Consider the following 17,649-nt stretch of genomic DNA (forward strand, 5'->3'; position numbering starts at 1 on the left):
CCACTAGAAAATGGCCATGGGGCTGGTGCAGGAGGAGGGGAGAGGGAGGCCATTGGCTGGAGGTCAGCAGGCCGCAGGGGCCTGACGCTCGTGCATGATGTTAGGACGGTTTCTCTTGAGAACAATGGAAGCCACTGGAGAGCCCTGTTTGATTTCAGCCAAGGGTCGGGGTGTGAGAATGAGGCGGGTCCAGGAATCAGGTGTTGGTTTACAAATACTACGCCCGCACCTTGGAAAGAGACTCCTAGTTTTGGCGTGAACAACAGATCAGAGGCGGACAAGAATGTCAGCAGACACCAATCAGGAGACCATGCGAATGTCCAGGCAAGAGATAACGGTGACTTGGGGTGGGGCGTGGGGAGGGTGAAGACAGAGAAGCAGGCGGACAAGTACACTTGGGGGTTAGGGACCTCACCGCCAGATTTTGCACCTGAGCCAAAAGATGCATAGATGGATAGAAGGATGGATGGATGGGCGAAGATGTCATCCACTAAAGCCCAGCTCTCCACCACACTCCCCCTGCCCACCCAGACACCACAAGCCGCTCACCACGGCTACAAAAGAGGGTCCACAGCCCTCAGCCGGACAGTCTAAGTTGAAGGTCAGAATGGAAGGATCTGAGAGAGCAGAACGCCCTCCCAAGCCCACTGTCGAGGGCTCTGTCAGTAGCAGCACAATTCAATCCTCCCAACCTCCCTATGAGGTAGGTAGCATCATTAATCCCATTTTACAAATGAGAAAGCTCACAAAGTCACTCAAGGTCACATCGAACAGTACACAGAGGAGCCAGAATTCAGGCTGCAGAGCCCCTGCTTCTAACCACAAGCTCAGTCAGCCCGGACCTCCGCTCCCTCGACTCCCCTGCCAGCCCAGGCCCAGCAGCAGGCCAGGTGCACAAGCCCAGAGTGAGGCTCCTCCTCTCTCACTGCCCCCCACCCCCAGCCCACCTCACCCCAACCCAGGCAGATCACCCTCCTGGAGTGGGCCCAGCACAGGCAGTGCCTGAAGCTCCCAGCTAGAGGTGATCTTACTATGTGGTCAGGACGGACAACCTTGGCCTTAGAACAGCCTGAAGGGAACAAGTCCAGGGCCTCCCTCTCCCCTGGAAGCCTCTCCATCAAAACCCAGAGAAAATCAGGCTGAAATCATTAAGAGCCTCTAAAGAGGAAACTGGAAACTGGGGGGAACGCCAAGGACCTAAACTGGTCTTCCTTTAACGGACCAAGCCAGCCTGGGGAATAAGGAAGCAGGAGAGGCCGTGTAGCCCTTGTACCTGGAGTGGCTGGCTGACCCTGGCAATACCACTCCTCACTTCCTGCACACTTTGCTTCCACCATCTGAGCCGGGGGGCCGGCCCTGCCTGTGCTTCTAGAAGTCTTTCTGGACAGAACCGTAATGGGGGAAGGGCAGGAGAAGTGGTCACTACCTACCCTCAGGAGTTCCAGGATTCCCCCAATGTCCCTGAGAAGGTGTTTGAGCCCAGTCCACCTGGCCCGTGCCGCCTCCCCACCCTCCTTCTATCTGTGGATCCCAGTGGCGCTGGGACAAAGCCCACGGCTCACCCTGCTCACGTGGGCCCTGGCTTTCAGAAGGCACATCTGGGGAAGCGTCCTGGTGGGTGCCCCCCCCCCACCCCACCACCTGTGCACCATGGCTGGTCTCTGCAGGCCTCCCTCGAGGGGCAGAAGGATGCCCCTGTTCCCCCTCTGCCATCACTGGGGCATGTTACTCACCTCCTTCCTGTCACCCCACCTCTCTTCATCCCCCACCTTTTCCATGCCTTAGTAGAATGTTTGCAGACACAATGGACACAGGCGCTGGAAGATCTGAGTTCTAATTCTGTTCCACCACAAGGGAGCGCAGGGCCTCGGGTCTGCCCCTTAAGCTTCACACTCACCTCAAAGTCTCCCACTTTATGTGGGGCCATACCTGCCTCCCAGCTGCCCTAATGGGCTCTTGTTAAATCAGATGATACCACCACTGGGAGAGGACTCTGAGAGCAGCAAATGTGAGTTTCCCAAATTGACCTAATTATAAAACATGCTGAAAATGCAGATTCCACCCCAACAACGGGCACTCTGGTTCCCCGAGTTCTGGGTGGGACCCACGAATCAGAATTTTAACAAGTAACAAGCGCTCCAAGCGAATCCTATAATCGAGCAAGTTTGGGCAACTCTGGGCTGGGGAAACATGGAGGAAGTCTCTATCACCTCCCCTCCCGTGTAGAGAAGGACAAGAGGAGTTTGCGGAAAGCCCTCCTTGGCTTTGTGCACACATAAAATCACCACCCTGCCCACACTCGGGGAGCCCACCGGGCACAGGACACTAACCTGGGTGGTTTACATCCCTCATCCCATTTAGTCCTGGCAATGACCCTACAGGATAGATTGAAAAAGAAGCCAAGGCTCAGAGTAAGGACCTGCTCAAGGTCACAAGACTAAGACGGCAGAGGGCTTCTCTTCGCCCCAGAAGTGCCAACACCGAAGCTGACTCTGCTCAACACCCTGTGGCCCCCACAAGATGGACTCTCCTGCGAGGAAGGGGGGCAGGGGAGGAGGGGTTAGAAAGGAGGCAGCTGCAGGCAGGACTGCCCCCCTCCCCTCCTCCGAGCCTGGACGTGACCCGTGCGTGGCTGGTCCCCACCACTCTATCCTGCAGGAGAAAGGGGGGCTCCACTGCCTGGACGTGGAGGCTGCTATTTCCTGTCCCCAAATAGGAAGGAGGCAGGGATCCTGGAGTCTGCAAACTAGGAAGGTAGGGGGACCCACCTAGGGCACAGTCACACAGCAACTTAACTGGGGGAGAGTTCTGAGCCAGAATGCCTGGCACAGAAGTGAGGGGCTCGGGCTCCCCGAGGGTCTGGCAGGTTCGCTGCCGTCGGGCAGAGCCCACTTCAGATCTTCTGTCCCCCTTCTCTCTGCTCCTCCCTTGCTCACTTGCTCTCTCTCCAAAATAAGCGAACAGCTGGGCGCCTGGATGGCTCAGTCAGTTAAGCATCCGACTCGATTTTTGGCTCAGGTTATATGATCTTAGGGTGTCAGGAGTTTGAGCCCCACATCTGGCTCTGTGCGCTGACCATATGGAGCCTGCTTGGGATTCCCTGTCTTCCTCGCTTCCTGCCCCTCCCCTGCTCACACCCCCTAAATAAATAAATAAATAAGAGGGGATAAACAAAACGTGGTGTATACACACAATGGAATATTAGTCGGCCATAAAAAGGGAATTCTGACACATGCTATCACATGGATGAACCTTGAGGACATTATGCTAAGAGAATGAGCCAGACACAAAAGGACAAATACTGTCTGACTCCCCTTTGATGAAGTACCTAAAGCCGTCAAATTCTCAAAGACGGTAGATGCTGGTTGTCGGGGCTGGGAGAGGAAGGGATGGGGAGTGAGTGTTTAATGAGTACAGAGTTTCAGTTTGGCCAGATGCCAAGAGTTCTGGAGACGGACGGTGGTGATGGCTGCACAACAGTGGGAATGCGCTTAATGTCACTGACCTGCACACTTAAAAATGGCAAAAATGATAAATTTCACGTTATATATATTTTACCACAAACTACCTCTCTCTCTCTATATATATATATATATATAAATATAAATATAAATATAAATATAAATATAAATATAAAGAGATGCAGGTTAAACATAAACTTGCATGTGGGCATCGGAAAATAACCCTATTACCTGTGGGGAAGCATTTTTTGGGTTGTTTGTTTTTACCGTGAACATGTTACACTTTCCTAATAAAACCAAAAGAGACCCTGGAGACTTCTCAACAAAACCGTTTCGAATCGTGACCCATTTCGGTGTCTGAGAACTGCCCACTCTACACAATGTTGCAGGCAATGCCGTCACCTGACTCCTCTCTGCCACCAGCGACGGCCTGCCGAGCGGGACAGGGATGAGCATCACCCCCCTTGAAAGCAGTGAAGGTGGACTTGGGGTGGGGGCCAGCAATGACGCACGGGGCCTCCCCAGCCCTCCCCACTTCACGAAAACAGGAGTAGGGAAATGCCCCCAGGGCCAGAGACGATGGGTAACTGGTGTGCCCCTCCCTAGGCTCTGACTCCAAGGTGACTCTGGCTTTGGAAGGAAATGAGCCACCCTGCCCTATTTCCCCTTCGAGGAAGGCACAAGGGAATGACTGAGCCCAGTCCCTACATGCCCGGCCTTCTCCCCCACGGGACTCTGGTGAAATCACCTCCCATCCTCCACCGCAGGGGGACAGGAAGCTGCAGCGAAGAGGGAGACGGAGAAAACGTCCACCTGATGGAGGAAGGCGCGGGATGGGGGAGGCACGAAGGACAAGAGGGGCCTTTCCAATTTCTACCCTCAATCCTGCCATGAAGACACCAGGAAGGATGCAGACTCAGGCTCCAGTCCTGATGTTCCCACTGACTGGCCATGTGGCCTTGCCTCAGTTTCCTCATCTGTAACTTGAAACGGATGGAATGCTTGTTTTCAGTGGCTCCTTCCTTTCAGCTCTGAAACTGAAGGCTTCCATCTGAGCTTGGTGATGTCCCCGAACCAGGAAAGGGCTGGGGAAGACAAGACATGGCCTTGGAGCAAGGAGAGCCTCCTCCAAGGACCCATGCCTGGTCTCCCTCCTGGACGCAGCGCTTCTAACTGGAGCACCAGCACCCCCACCCTCAGACCACACCGCCCTGCCATTCATTTCATATTTTTTAAGCTCTCACCCTGGGCCAGGGGCCGAGCCAGCACTGGGAAACAGTGGCGAGCAGCCCAGCCTTCGAGGCACTCACAGCCTCGTGACTGTGTCCACCCCACCCCCTGTCCCCAAGGCCAGCCCTCTGAGGAAGCAGAGCCTGGAACAGTCATCCGAACAGTAGGCAGAAGGGGAAGCCATACGGGGCCCTGAGAAGTGCACCAAACCAAACTGAGAGCCAGGGAAAGCGTGGTTTGAATCCCGCACCGGCCGTCAATTTGCTGCGTGACCTTGGACTAGCTTCTTCAGCCCGCTGGGACTCAGTTTCCTGATCTGTCAAGAGAGGCCTGGGACTGGTCTCTGCACGACCTTCCAGCTCAGACAGCCTGGGCGTCTCTGGGATCCCGGGATCCCAGCAGCACCACTGACCCCGACCATCTGGGCCCCGTGGACTCCAGACAAGCGGAGCTGATGGTCGGCCAGCTCCGGAGAGTCATGCGGCACCAGGGACAGAGGCTCAGCCCTGCAAAGCCCAGCTGCCAGAGGCCGTCTGAAGGCAAACGTCTGCTGTAACTTTAGGATCAAATGGGTGTCTCGGCTTTCTCAGAGTTGGAACTGTTTAGCTCGGGACGGGGTCAGAAGACCAGAAGGAAGCTTCGTGCATTCTCGGTGCCGCACTGCCTAGTAGGGGAAAGTGGCGCCCCTCCCGCCCCATCTCTGCCGGATTTGAACCATAAACACAGCCCTTTTCTGAAGGGAAGGGCTTAACACAAACCAGATGTGGTAGGGACTTTCCCCCACCCCCTTCTGGCCCTAAAATTAAACATTCAGTGTCTCCTCTGCCAAAATTCACTTGAAGGCCGAGCCTTAAAGAGCCAGCACCTCCGGTTCTCACCCTCACACATTCTCAATCACATCCCCGCTTAAACAAAATGTCAAAGTACCCAAATGGCAAGTGTGGATGGGGCGGCCCCCCAGGAGTGCCTGGCACCCATGCAGGCCAGGGACAGATTTGAAAGGAAAGGTCACTGGAGAAGAAATGCTGATCCTCTATCACTGGCCCAGAAGGTACCAAAGGTACCTTCCAGGAGTGGTTCCGGCGCCTGGGGATTTGCCCCTGGGGACGGCACAGAGAGGGTTTGCACATGCAGGGGCACTCAGCTCACAGGGAGCATCACTCCTGTCCTAGGGGACTCTGGAGATTCCTGGAAGAGTCCATTTCTAGGACTCGAGTTTGCAGTCTCTAGAAATGGGATGAATAACAGGTATCTGATTTATCTCTGATCTCATGCAAGGCTGTGCCGGTGCAGACAGAGCCCACCTCAAGAGACCTGGACTCTGCTGGGCTGCCAGGCTGGTCGCTCCCCTGTCCTAAAAGCTCACCTGGGTCCTACAGATCCTTCCAACCCCAGCCGAAGTCCCAGACCATCCCATCCACCATCCACCTAACCGCCCCCCCATCTGCCCATGCCCCCTATGCTAGGGCCAGGCCTCAGCACCCAGCACTAATCAGTTGGCCCTACAGAGGCACATCCTGTCTCCACAGCAAGGGGACACATCCATCCCCTGCCCTTAAGCTCAGGGGACCACATCTTACACCTTCTATGCACTCCACAGCGCCTAGCAGCACATAACACACACTGAGCGTGCTCAGAACAGATGGTTAAATCTCATGCAGCTGCCATTACTCAAGCAAAGGACAGGTTACAGCAATAAATAAATAAATAAATAAATACATACATACATACATACATACATAAAATTTGGAGAGAGATGGTGCTTCAGATAGAAATTCCCTGACTTGCTATTAAATTGAATACTATTTTTTTCTTAAAAAGTAGTTCATCCTACAACCTCAACATAGTCTTTTTCGTTTCTGCGTATTACCTGTTTACACTGGTTTTTATGGTTGCAACTGATTATAATGCATATAGCATATAGTGTTACTCTAACATTCAACAGTCTATTGGATATTCTATTCCTGTATAATCTGTATAAATGTCATTCTAAAGGCTGAAAAAAAATGTCCCACCACTACCATGTATCAGGAAGGTTTGTTAAACTCCTCCCCTAATGTTGCTTAGACACGGAAGCTTTTTTTTTCCCCCAGATGGCACAGAGCATATTCTTAGGCGTTTCTGTCTCAGTTGGACAGTTTTCTTCAGACAAAATCCTGGAGGCCAGTGGAGCGGGGGAGGGGGTGGGGGTGGGGGGCAGTGGAATTACCAGGCCAAAGGATATGAACATTTTCACAGCTTTTGCTACATAAATGAGCCACGATGCTAACCCACAAGTTGCAACAATCCCTAGAGCCTTCAGAAAGGAGTCCATCCACCTGTTCATCTAAAACCTTGCCTTGATTGGATTTTTTTCTCTTTGCAAAACTGTGTCTCAGTTACACGTATTGCCTGGAAGAGTTCATCACCTCTGGGACTCCAGAATAAGTGCTCTGAGGGTCCTTTTTCTTATACCTTAGCTCTCAGGCCCACCTTCTCTATACCAACCCCTGATGTCAGAGGCATGCTGTGGCCCCCTGAGGCCTGCTCTACCAAACTCAATCTCCCCCCTCAACTTCTGAGAGTCGTGGTTCCCTTCTACACTGTGCCCCTCCTCCCACGGTACCACATCCCCCCCTGAGAAACTGCGGATAGTCAGAGAGGCAGAGGGGGTGGTTCTTGACCTACAGCCCCCAAAATGACACCCAGGGATGTGGAACTGCCCCGTTAAACTGAGTCTCACGTGCTTTCTCAGCTCCCTGTTGCCTGGGCCTGTCTCCCTGGGCCAGTTGGAGTCTATGCCAACAAAACACACTGCAGCTGGCAGACCCCCGGACTGAAAAGACCCAGGAGCATGGCAATGAGGAGGCGTCCACAGTCTAGAGCCAACCCAAACCCCTGTTGTCACGCTGTCTGGATGAAAGCTAGAACCCACACAACAGTACACAGTCAGAATTTGGCTCAACTGAGACTACAGGGTCAGAGGTCACTAAGGTGGGACAGGGCGAGGCAGCATATGGGGCGCTGAAAAGCCCTGTCTCCACAGGAAACCAAACAGAGCTGGACAGTCACTAAAGGACACAGATGTTTGTGCTGGGTGAGCAGGGAGGGCCACCTGTCTGATAGAAGTGGCCTCTCAGAATGCCCAGGGTGAGAAAAGCATGGCCTCCACCATTAGCACTGCAATATTGCTTTAAAGCAGCCTTATTGGCCCTCTTGCTCCAAAGCCAAAAACAATTTACGGTCAGGGAAGCAAGAACAGATTTTCTTTCCTTTCCTTATTTACTTTCCCTCTAAGTAATAATATGGGTTCAGGGTCCAGAAGAGACACTTGGTTCACATTTTGGGGATACTCCTACCACTCAGACTAGAGCAATGATACTCTCCACGTAAGCCTTCCTAGATGTTCTCTAAAAATTAAGTAGGGGGCTTGCTAGAAATGCAGATTCCTGGGCTCTGAGCCCAGAGCATTTGGTTCGGCAGGTCTGGGCAAGGCTCAGGAGGCTACAGTTCATGCATGAGGCCTCAGTGGGCCGTGGACCACCCTTTAGTAAATATGGCATCGGAGTGAAATTCTCCACTTGGGTGGTAGAGAATGGACATGCCCACTGGAACCAGAACTGGAAGATGTGGTCACCGGAAGCGGGTGCTCAATTAATACACTGTGGGCAGGACACCCTTTGCTGTTGCCCACCTCCCCTCCTCAGAGCAAAGGAACCTCTCCTTCACAGAGCAAAGTTAAGTACATGTTGTTGTCTCCTCAGGAGTCCCTCTCGCCCTCCCAACGACCATGAGTCTTAATTGGACCAGCCTTTACAGTTCATTGTGGTTTCTGGGTAGGGAGAGACAGAGAGGGTAGAGTGTCTAACAAACCAGACAGAACAAATCAATCCCAGCCCGTCCACATGGCCACAAGCTGGAGTACCATGAGGCCCTGACAGGGAGCTCTTGACCTAACCAACTCAAACAGCAGCTGAGACATTCCAGTGGCTTCCCCCTTCGGTGCCCCCAACACCAAGAATCCCTCTGGTGAATCCCACAGTTCTGATCCAAAGTTCTGATCATCCACAGCCCCTGGACATTGGAAAACAGTCTGCCACTGTGTCAGAGGGGCCGGCCGTAGGACACTCAGCATTGGGGACATCAAGCATGCTCTAGGTGCACCTCCAAGACAGCCTGAGAGTCCCACACGTGGGTACGGGGGCTGGGGTGGCTCGAAGAAGCCACCATTGCAGCTCCATCTCATCTTTCCCCAAGAAACACCTGTGGACCTCCAGGTATGATCCCCAACCGAAGCGCACCTGGCGCACCTGACTCCATACGTCTAGCACTAGGTTAAAATGAAACAAGGGGAGAGCCACAGCTGCAGGAGAAAGGAAGCTTCTGCGCATCACCTCTTCCATATTGAAAATGACACAAACATCCAAGTGTGTCACTAGTGTGGGCACAGCACCAGGTGCCCCCATGCATTCACCCATGTTGGCATTTGAAGCCACCTGAGAAATCTTCAGCTGGCTCTTAAGAGTTCCCAGGGACTGAGGCCTCGTTCCCTACTTCAGGTCAAGCCATTTCATGAACAGTCCAGCTTCCTCTTCCCAGCCCAGCATCAGGGGCATTTCATCAGACACGTCACTGCTCAGGGGACGGCGGAGCTGCCCGGGGACAGAAGTAACCCTGCCGGGTTGAGGAGTGCCGGCAACCCCAGTCGAGAGTTCACCAAGGGCCCAGCCGGAGCAGGAAGCGGTCTCTTCCACCCTGAGGATTCCTCCTGCAGATGGAAGTATGGGAGAGGGTCGCCTGGGCCATGGAATGTTTGGTTCAGAGAAGTGAAGGGGGGAAGTGAGAGCCGGGCGCAGAGCCGGCAGGTTTAGGTTCTGTTCTAGGACTTCTCCCACTTCCCTTCAGCTTTACCAAGAACCCTGGCTCTTCTGACAAGCCTCACAGACAGACAGGAACTTGCAACAATGTGGTCAACAGCCAGGTCCGGGGGGAGGGGGAACTTTCCCAGACACGGAGGCTCATGAGCCTTGTGCCCTGCCCCTGAGGTAGCGCCTGGCAGGTGGTAGCTACCGAAGAATCTACTAAGTTGCCAGCGGAGGATCATATTTCACATTTTCCTCCCAAATATTTAAGTCCTGACAGTTTTCTGAACCACCTTCTACATATCTAGCACTAGGTTGAAATATTAACAGGGACTTCAGGTTAGAAATGTTAAGCCCACAGCCAGGCAGGCCAGTGGCTAAGCTATTCTGGGTCAGAGGAAAGTCGGGTGCCCTCCCTGCCAAGCAGGAGGGCACCTAGGACTAACAGGGGACCGCCACAGCTCCCACTCCTGCCTGACAAGAGGCAGGAGGTCACTACAGCAGCACCCCAAACCGACACCTCCATGCTCTCAGCGTGGGAGAATTCCAGGCAATCTCTATTTTCTTCCTTGTACTGTGCTGTATTTTTCACAATAAACATTACGTTCCTTCTTAATTAAAGAAACAGGTTTGTGTATTGCCGGTGGCATATTAAGTCAGTCCGTCTTAGAAAGGCAACTGAAGAACACGTAAAATGGTCATCTCTCTTGACCAATTAACTCAGATCCCAGGTATGAACCTAAAAGGCAAGAAAACGTCCACAGGAAAGGACTACTTATAGAGGCATTACCTAGGATAGCCAAAAACTGGAAACCATGGAGATGTCCAATGCCGGGAGAATGAAGAGGAGAGGAGTAGCACCTCACTGAGGAGAGAGGCAGCCAGTAAAGGTGACACGCCAGGCCCAGCCCCGACAGGTAAGCCATTTCCTTCCCAGGGGGACCTCATCCCTGCTCTGTGGCCAAGAGCCTGAGGCCAGAAGCACCTTGCTGAGACTCGGAGCAAATCCAAATGTGCTTCCAGAAGACAGCCTTGGCCTCCACCACCTTCGTTCTGAAAAGGTAGATGCCGACCTCTCATTTTCCTAACAAAATAGCAGCTTTGGTCCTCACATGCCTAGTACCTCAAACAGTTCTCTTCTCTGTGCAGGCCTCGGAAAACCTCTAACAGACGCAGGGCCCAGGAGCCCAGCCCTGGGCAAACAACCGGGAGAGGGTCTCCAGTGACAAGCAAGGGGTGAGGCCTCGCCTCAGCTGGACCTCTTGAAGCAGTAGGAAAAGACTTCATTATTCAGCTTCTCACAGAAATGCCTTCACACAAGTGTGATTTAACACCATGCCTTTGGCTCTACTGAGGGTTGATTTAAGAACCAATATGCAGGGGCGCCTGGCTGGCTCAGTCAGCGGAGCATGCGACTCTTGATCTCGGGGTCGTAAGTTTGAGCCCCATGCTGGGTATAAAGATACTTAAAACTAAAAATCTTTTTTTTAATTTTTATTTTTTATTGTTTATTCATTTTTGACGGAGAGAGAGAGAGAGAGAGAAAGAGACAGAGCACAAGCAGGGGAGGGGCAGAGAGAAAGAGGGGGGGAGACACAGAATCCAAAGCAAGCTCCACGTTCTGAGCTGTCAGCACAGAGCCCAACACCTGGCTCGAACCCACAAACCGTGAGATCATGACCTGAGCCAAGGTCGGATGTTTAACTGACTGAGCCACCCAGGTGTCCCTAAAAATAAAAACCTTAAAAAAAAAAAGAAAGAAAGAACCAATATGCAAAAAAGGTCTCTGTGTGTTCCGTGAAACTACGACCGACAGCATTAAGCACAACACGACTCTAAAACGGAAAAGTCCCTGGTGGTCAGTAATTACTGTAAGTGTCTCTTCCCCATGAACTGATATGCTTCCTTTCATTAGGAAATAAATGTTATGATAATTCCAATTTCCCCTTTTGCTGTGGCTACCAGGAAGCTTGGAATGAGGGTCAGGGCAAACTAAGAAAAACTAGCCTCTTTGAACAGTTACCTCATCCTCACCCTGACAAAGCTCAGATCTTCCGACTTTAAAACTTAGCCATACGTGAGCCTTGGGATGTGCTCTCCTCAAATGCTTTTTGGAAAGAGGCAGAAAAGCACAAATAAAAAACTATTCATGAAACAAACTCTATCCCTGGATCTCACTTTCATCAGGGAAGGAACACAAAGGCTGTGTTGCTATATATGAAAAAACAAATCTTTAATAAAAAGCCACGTGGAGAAATAAAAAAACGGAACTGAACTGCATACACGCTATGGTTACCACTATGAAAGTAACGCACGTATGAGGACAAAAACAAAAATAGGTTTCTGAAACGATAAATCGTGGTGTGTAGGTGAGAGGGTTAAAATGTCATCTTTTTTGCCCCCTCCGAAGTGCCTTCTCTTCTCCAATGGCAACGGAGGCCCAGGTAGATGCATCAAGTAAGGCAAGCAAAAGCCAGTGTTCCCTGGCCTTTCCCATGTCGTCCCCAAGGCTGCCACATTGGGGGTGGAGACAGGCTACAAGCCCACAGGTGGCTCCTTAGAGACTGGAACCCAGTAGGTGGTGGGCTGGACTTCTTAGGGTCTTGCAGAAGATGCCCGGTGCCCTGAAATCACAGCGGTTTGAAATTCTTGTCCTCACTACCCGTCAGCGGGCATGTTCCGAACACACCCTCATAAGAACAACAAACTAGACACCTGCACACATGGTTGTGGGGAGGGGCAGGAGCCATAAGCCACGACCTCTGACCTCTACATGCCTAGGACTCGATGGGCAAACTAGTGACCCCTCAGTCTTCCCGTGTCAGATCAAACGCGCTCCCTCCGGGAAGCTTTCCTCCTCCATCCCCCATCCTCGGGCCCTCGCACCTGACTGATGGGCATTCACACACAGCCTGCACGTCTCCTTCGAAACCCTTGACACACCTGAAACCCCGTCCTCGGTGCGTCCAGCCCAGGGGACCGCGAGCCCAAGGCCGGCGCAGTTGCAGATGGCACCCAGGCCACATGAGCCACATGGCCGGCAGACAGGATGGCTCAGCCTCTGCTGAGGACCAAGGTTTGGGCGACTGGACTAGAGGCTTCCTCCTCCCTCCACTGGACTCAGGATCCCCAGGGCTGCCAGAGTGGCTGGTCGCTGTCTCTATTGCACCCATCTCTTTTCCAGTGACAGCAGCCCACGTGGGGCAGGGGAGCCTAGCCCTGGAGAGCAAGTAGGTCTTCGGAGGCTGACTCACCACCTTGCAGGTGGAGTGAGCTCATTCCCTTCCAGGGCACCCTCGAACCAGAAACCCACAGCAGAGGTGGTTCCCATGGCAACCGGCCAGCGCCTCCTCCACAGCCGCCTTCCTTGGAGCGCCTGCGCCCTGCGCCCTGTGCCAAGGGTCACTTAGCCCGCCCTCCGCCGCCCGAATCCCGAGAGCACAGAGCGAGCCGGGGCCCTGGGGGCCAGGCACGGCAGAGCCCTCCCCCCTCCACCACCCCCACCGGCTTCGACAAGTCCACCCAACACACTCGAGACCAGGAAACTCATGACCCCACAGTTCATTCCCTCTTTGGAAAGTTTGACAGTTAGAAGCTCTGAGCTAGATTCCCATCTCCCACACAACCCCCACAAGTACTATTTTGCCCCCTTGGGCCTCCCAACGTGGTCTGCAGCCTTGTCTACACAGCCAGGCTCCTTCCACTACTCCTGACACGACTCCCACCCACCCCACCGGGCAGTGTCCAGTGTCCAGCGTCCAGTTCAGACAGCCGAGCACTGAGCAGGACTCAGGACAAGTCTAGAGCCCGCTGCTGCCCCGAAGACGGCCGAGCTCGTCCGCTGACTCACCGGGTCCGCTGTCACCCACCCCCAGGCCTCTTTCTCTCCAGCTGCTCCCAGCCCACTCCTTCTCACTCATCCCCTGCCCCGCCCTTCCCAGAGCTTCATACTCACTGTTCATGCCTTTGGTCACATTCTGCCTGGCCCACCTCCCCCGCCCTTTGCCACCACCCCCCCTGCCTGACTCACCCAGACATACTCCAGATTTGATTTTTAGCTCACTTTTATCACCTCCTCCAGGAAGCCTTCCCTATCTCCTCCAAGGTGGGATGGGGCCTTCTTTGGGCTCGCTTCACTATACTGCACGTCACATCTTTGTGACAAGGAAATGCGGTTCATAGGTCTGTCACCCACTGGCCTCTCGAGCACCTTGCCCTGACCTGGAAAGAGCAAGTGATTCATATTTATTAAACCTGGGTGGTGGGGCGCCTGGGTGGCGCAGTCGGTTGAGCGTCCGACTTCAGCCAGGTCACGATCTCACGGTCCATGAGTTTGAGCCCCGCGTCGGGCTCTGGGCTGATGGCTCGGAGCCTGGAGCCTGTTTCCGATTCTGTGTCTCCCTCTCTCTCTGCCCCTCCCCCGTTCATGCTCTGTCTCTCTCTGTCCCAAAAATAAAAATTAAAAACGTTGAAAAAAAAATTAAAAAAAAAAAAAAAAAAACCTGGGTGGTGAGCACATAGGTCTTTGTCGTGGTGTTCTCTACACTTTTTCTTATATTTCAAATGTCATTTAAAAAAATAAAATGATCCACAGTAAATGTGAATTGAGAGGGTAGACCATCGTCGGCAGCCGTGCCTTTGGTGCGGGTTATGTCTGCCCACCTCAAACATCTGGCTGAACTCATCCTTCAGGAACTTTTCCCCCCACCCTGGGGCTGGAGGAACGCCACTTGGCCAGTTGCCAAGTAGTCCGTTCAAACCTTCTGGAACGTCTGCATCGTGCTCGGCACAGTGGTGACCCCACGGGCGAGGTTGCGTTGGTACTGGCGTATCGTTTCACCTCCGCTTGTCCTTTTCATTCGCGAGAACACAGTTCACCCCAGCTAATCTCACTGCATGCTAGCCCAGATGGCTAAACAGGACAGGGAGGTTTTGTGGCTAAGCGCTGAAGCTGGGGAAAGGGGAAATCGGGATTCGTTACACTATCCTCTACTCCTGCACTTGAATTCTCCATGATAAGTAGGTTTTGTTTTGTTTTTTTAACTTATTCACACAACTAATATCCCCTAAGTGCCTCCCACATTTCAGACGTCATGGCTAAAGAGAGAAATAAGAAACAACCCTCCCCCGTCCCTGCCATGAATTGAAACTTTATTAAATTCTAAATTACTGGGGCGCCTGGGTGGCTCAATTGGTTAAGCGTCCGACTTCGGCTCGGGTCATGATCTCATGGTTCGTGAGTTCCAGCCCCACATTGGGCTCTCGGCGCTCAGCGTGGAGCCCACTTGGGATCCTCTGTCTCCCTCTCTCTCTCTCTCTCTCTCTCTGCCCCTCCCCCACTTGCTTGCACTGGCTCTCTCTCGAAAATCAATAAACTTTTTTTTTTTTAATTCTAAATTACTTACTATCTTAACCCTCCCTGAAAATTAACATCTAACCACACTTGTGACAAGACGATGCTAATCTCCCCGGAGGGAAGAAGACCGATAAGGGGCTTTGGGAACTGTGTCCCCTGGGCTTGTCTCCCCAGCCCTGCCTCCTCCACCTACAGGGTCTCCCCCTGTACCGGGGCAGCCCCCCATTCAGAAAGTGGCCGCAGGGCACCAAGGGTGGGCCTCAGAGCTGCTGCAGATCTCACAAGCCCCCAGGAAGCCTGCAAAAGACAGCTTTCCCCTCAAAGGGCAGGATCCAAACACCCTTCATTCTGTCATTACAACTTCTCCTAAAGCCCTCTCAGTATCAGGTGCGAGACCGGCTTCGGAGATAGAAATAAAGGCCACACAGACATCCCTGACTTAAGGGAATCATGGTTCTAGTGACTGGAAATCCCAGGATTCAGATCCTAGCCCTGCCACTTACCAGCTGCAGGACGCTGGGTAAACTACTAAACCTCTCTGGGCCTCGGTTTCCCCATCTGTAAAATGGGGACATACTGCCCGCCTCACGGGGTTGTTGTGAGAATCTTATGGGTCAGTGCATGGGAAATTCTCATCCCAGTGCTTAGATGCAAAAAGCTAAGCACGGTGCCAGGCACGCAGCATTACAAGAGCTACTTCGTATGACTCCTGTATTAGTATTATTCACCAGGCCCCCATGGCCTATTAACAGGCAGAGGTGACAGTGGAGCTTGAAATGCAAAGAAGGAATCACAGAGGCAAGGCCAGATTCAAGAGACAGGCACAGACTGGCTCCAATTGTCTTTGCACCATTATGTTCGTCTGCCTGAGCTTTTCCGAGCAATGCCGCAGCCACAGCCTAATGGGTGAATGGTGCCCACGAGCCTGCAAATGCTTTCCATCTGGCCTCTTCTCTCAGAGGAAGCCAGCAATGCCCCTTCATCACCCCCAGCCTGCCCACACCCAGGGTGCTGTAGCCCGGCTGAGCACTGTGTCCTTGCTGTTCAGGGCTTTTGTCTTTTTCAGCCAGCTGTCAATTTCTGCTCACCCTGGGCATTAAATTTTTTTTTTTAACGTTTTTTTAATTTATTTTTGAGACAGAGAGAGACAGAGCATGAACAGGGGAGGGTCAGAGAGAGGGAGACACAGAATCTGAAACAGGCTCCAGGCTCTGAGCTGTCAGCACAGAGCCCGACGCGGGGCTCGAACTCACGGACCGCGAGACTGTGACCTGAGCCGAAGTCGGCCACTTAACCGACTGAGCCACCCCGGCGCCCCTCACCCTGGGCATTAGGTGGTAGGAGCACTTGAGCCCCCACAGACCTGGGTGCGGATCTCAGCCTGCAGTATGCCAGCCTCAGCGTGTTATTTGACTTCTCAGGGTTTTGAGCCCCTCGCCTGTAAACAGAGCTAATGCCTCCTACCTTGCTCTGAGGATGAAATAATAGTGTGATGTGAAACAAACAAACAGCTGGCACAGGGCCTACAACCACCGTGACTATGTCAGAGGGTGGAGCCTGGAACACCCCCACAGCCACAGAACCGGCCCAACCCTGTCATGGCCAAGAAGGTGCCATACTCGGGGGCAGCCAGCAAAGGCATAACCAGCACCCCCGTGCTCCCAGGAGGGCGAGGAAATCTGCCCCTCCCCAGTACAGCCTCATTCCCAAGACCCTCCTTGGGGGTGGCCAGTGCCTGGGGTGCCACGCAAGGCAAGAAGGTAAGAGAAGAAACACGGGGAAGAAAGGAAGAGGCGAAGGAGCAGCTCCCATCTAGCCCTGGGCTGCCCCACCTCCACTGCTTGGCATGGCACCGGGGCTTGCGGTGTCAGGGACCAGAACCCGCAGCGTTTACAACAGAGCGTGCCCACCATCCTGGAATGCAGTCCCCTCATCTTACAGGTGAGGATCAGGTGTGGCTTGTCCAGCATCGCACAGCAGCCACAGGCACAGCTCTTATGAACGGACCACTTCCGGGTTCCACAGGCAAGTGCAGGAATGTGTGTGTCAGAAGAGAGGTATTTGGGGCCCAAGGAGGGTGGAGACCCAGTTCTATCTCTAGTGAGGGGCTTCCGGTCTGCAGTCAGGGAAGACAGCTGGTGCTCGCTGCCGAGCAGAGGGAACCTGGCAGGGAGGGGACAGCCAGGGCAGTTGGCGAGGACCGTGCGCTCTGGCCAGACAGCCCTGAGTTCAAAGTCTGGAACACCACTCAAGAGCTGTGTGGCTTGGGGCAAACGGTTTAATCTCACCAGAGCTCCATTTCTTCTGCAAAGTGGAGATGAAAATGAAATAGTACTTGCACTTGACAGTGCGGTTAGGATGACTGATATAATGCACGTTACGGAATTAGCACAGGGCTGGGCATGTAGTAAGCGTTAGCTGTTAATGTGAGGACTGGCACCGCTCATGCCACCAGCGCCACCTGCACCTGTCCCTTTGGCTCGTTTCTCGCTCCCCTCCTCAGCTGTAATCTCAGGAGCCAGTCCCGGGAACATCTGGGTACAAGGGCAGCCATGCAAAGGACCCACCTGTCATTCACCACCTCCAACCTGGCAGAGGACAGCTGCCGTCATGTGTGAAACTCACCTGAACTCGACCACCCACACACTAGCCAGAACCCCAGCGGCTCCATCCATCTGCCTTCAGAGCACAGAGGCTCACGCTGCCTGTCTGTCAGCAGGTGTTTGGAGCCCACCCACACGTATGACCTCAGAAGAGGGTT

The 17,649-nt window shown here is 53.3% G+C and overlaps 1 protein-coding gene across 4 annotated transcripts in view; it reads right to left on the reverse strand.

The window, feature by feature from the left end:
* ACTN1 (actinin alpha 1) overlaps positions 1-17,649 on the reverse strand; it is a 101,251-nt gene that overhangs the window by 66,640 nt on the left and 16,962 nt on the right. The window contains exon 1 of one of the 4 annotated variants that reach the window (XM_043554368.1): positions 1,734-1,793. The exons of the other annotated variants lie outside the window; for them this stretch is intronic. Coding sequence (XP_043410303.1) covers positions 1,734-1,778 — 45 coding nt within the window. The 5' untranslated portion in view covers positions 1,779-1,793. Of the gene's footprint in view, positions 1-1,733; positions 1,794-17,649 lie in introns of those variants that run through there. 4 annotated transcript variants of the gene reach the window in all.

Source organism: Prionailurus bengalensis, chromosome B3, assembly GCF_016509475.1.
Source record: "Prionailurus bengalensis isolate Pbe53 chromosome B3, Fcat_Pben_1.1_paternal_pri, whole genome shotgun sequence".
In the NCBI taxonomy this organism is placed as follows: domain Eukaryota; kingdom Metazoa; phylum Chordata; class Mammalia; order Carnivora; family Felidae; genus Prionailurus; species Prionailurus bengalensis.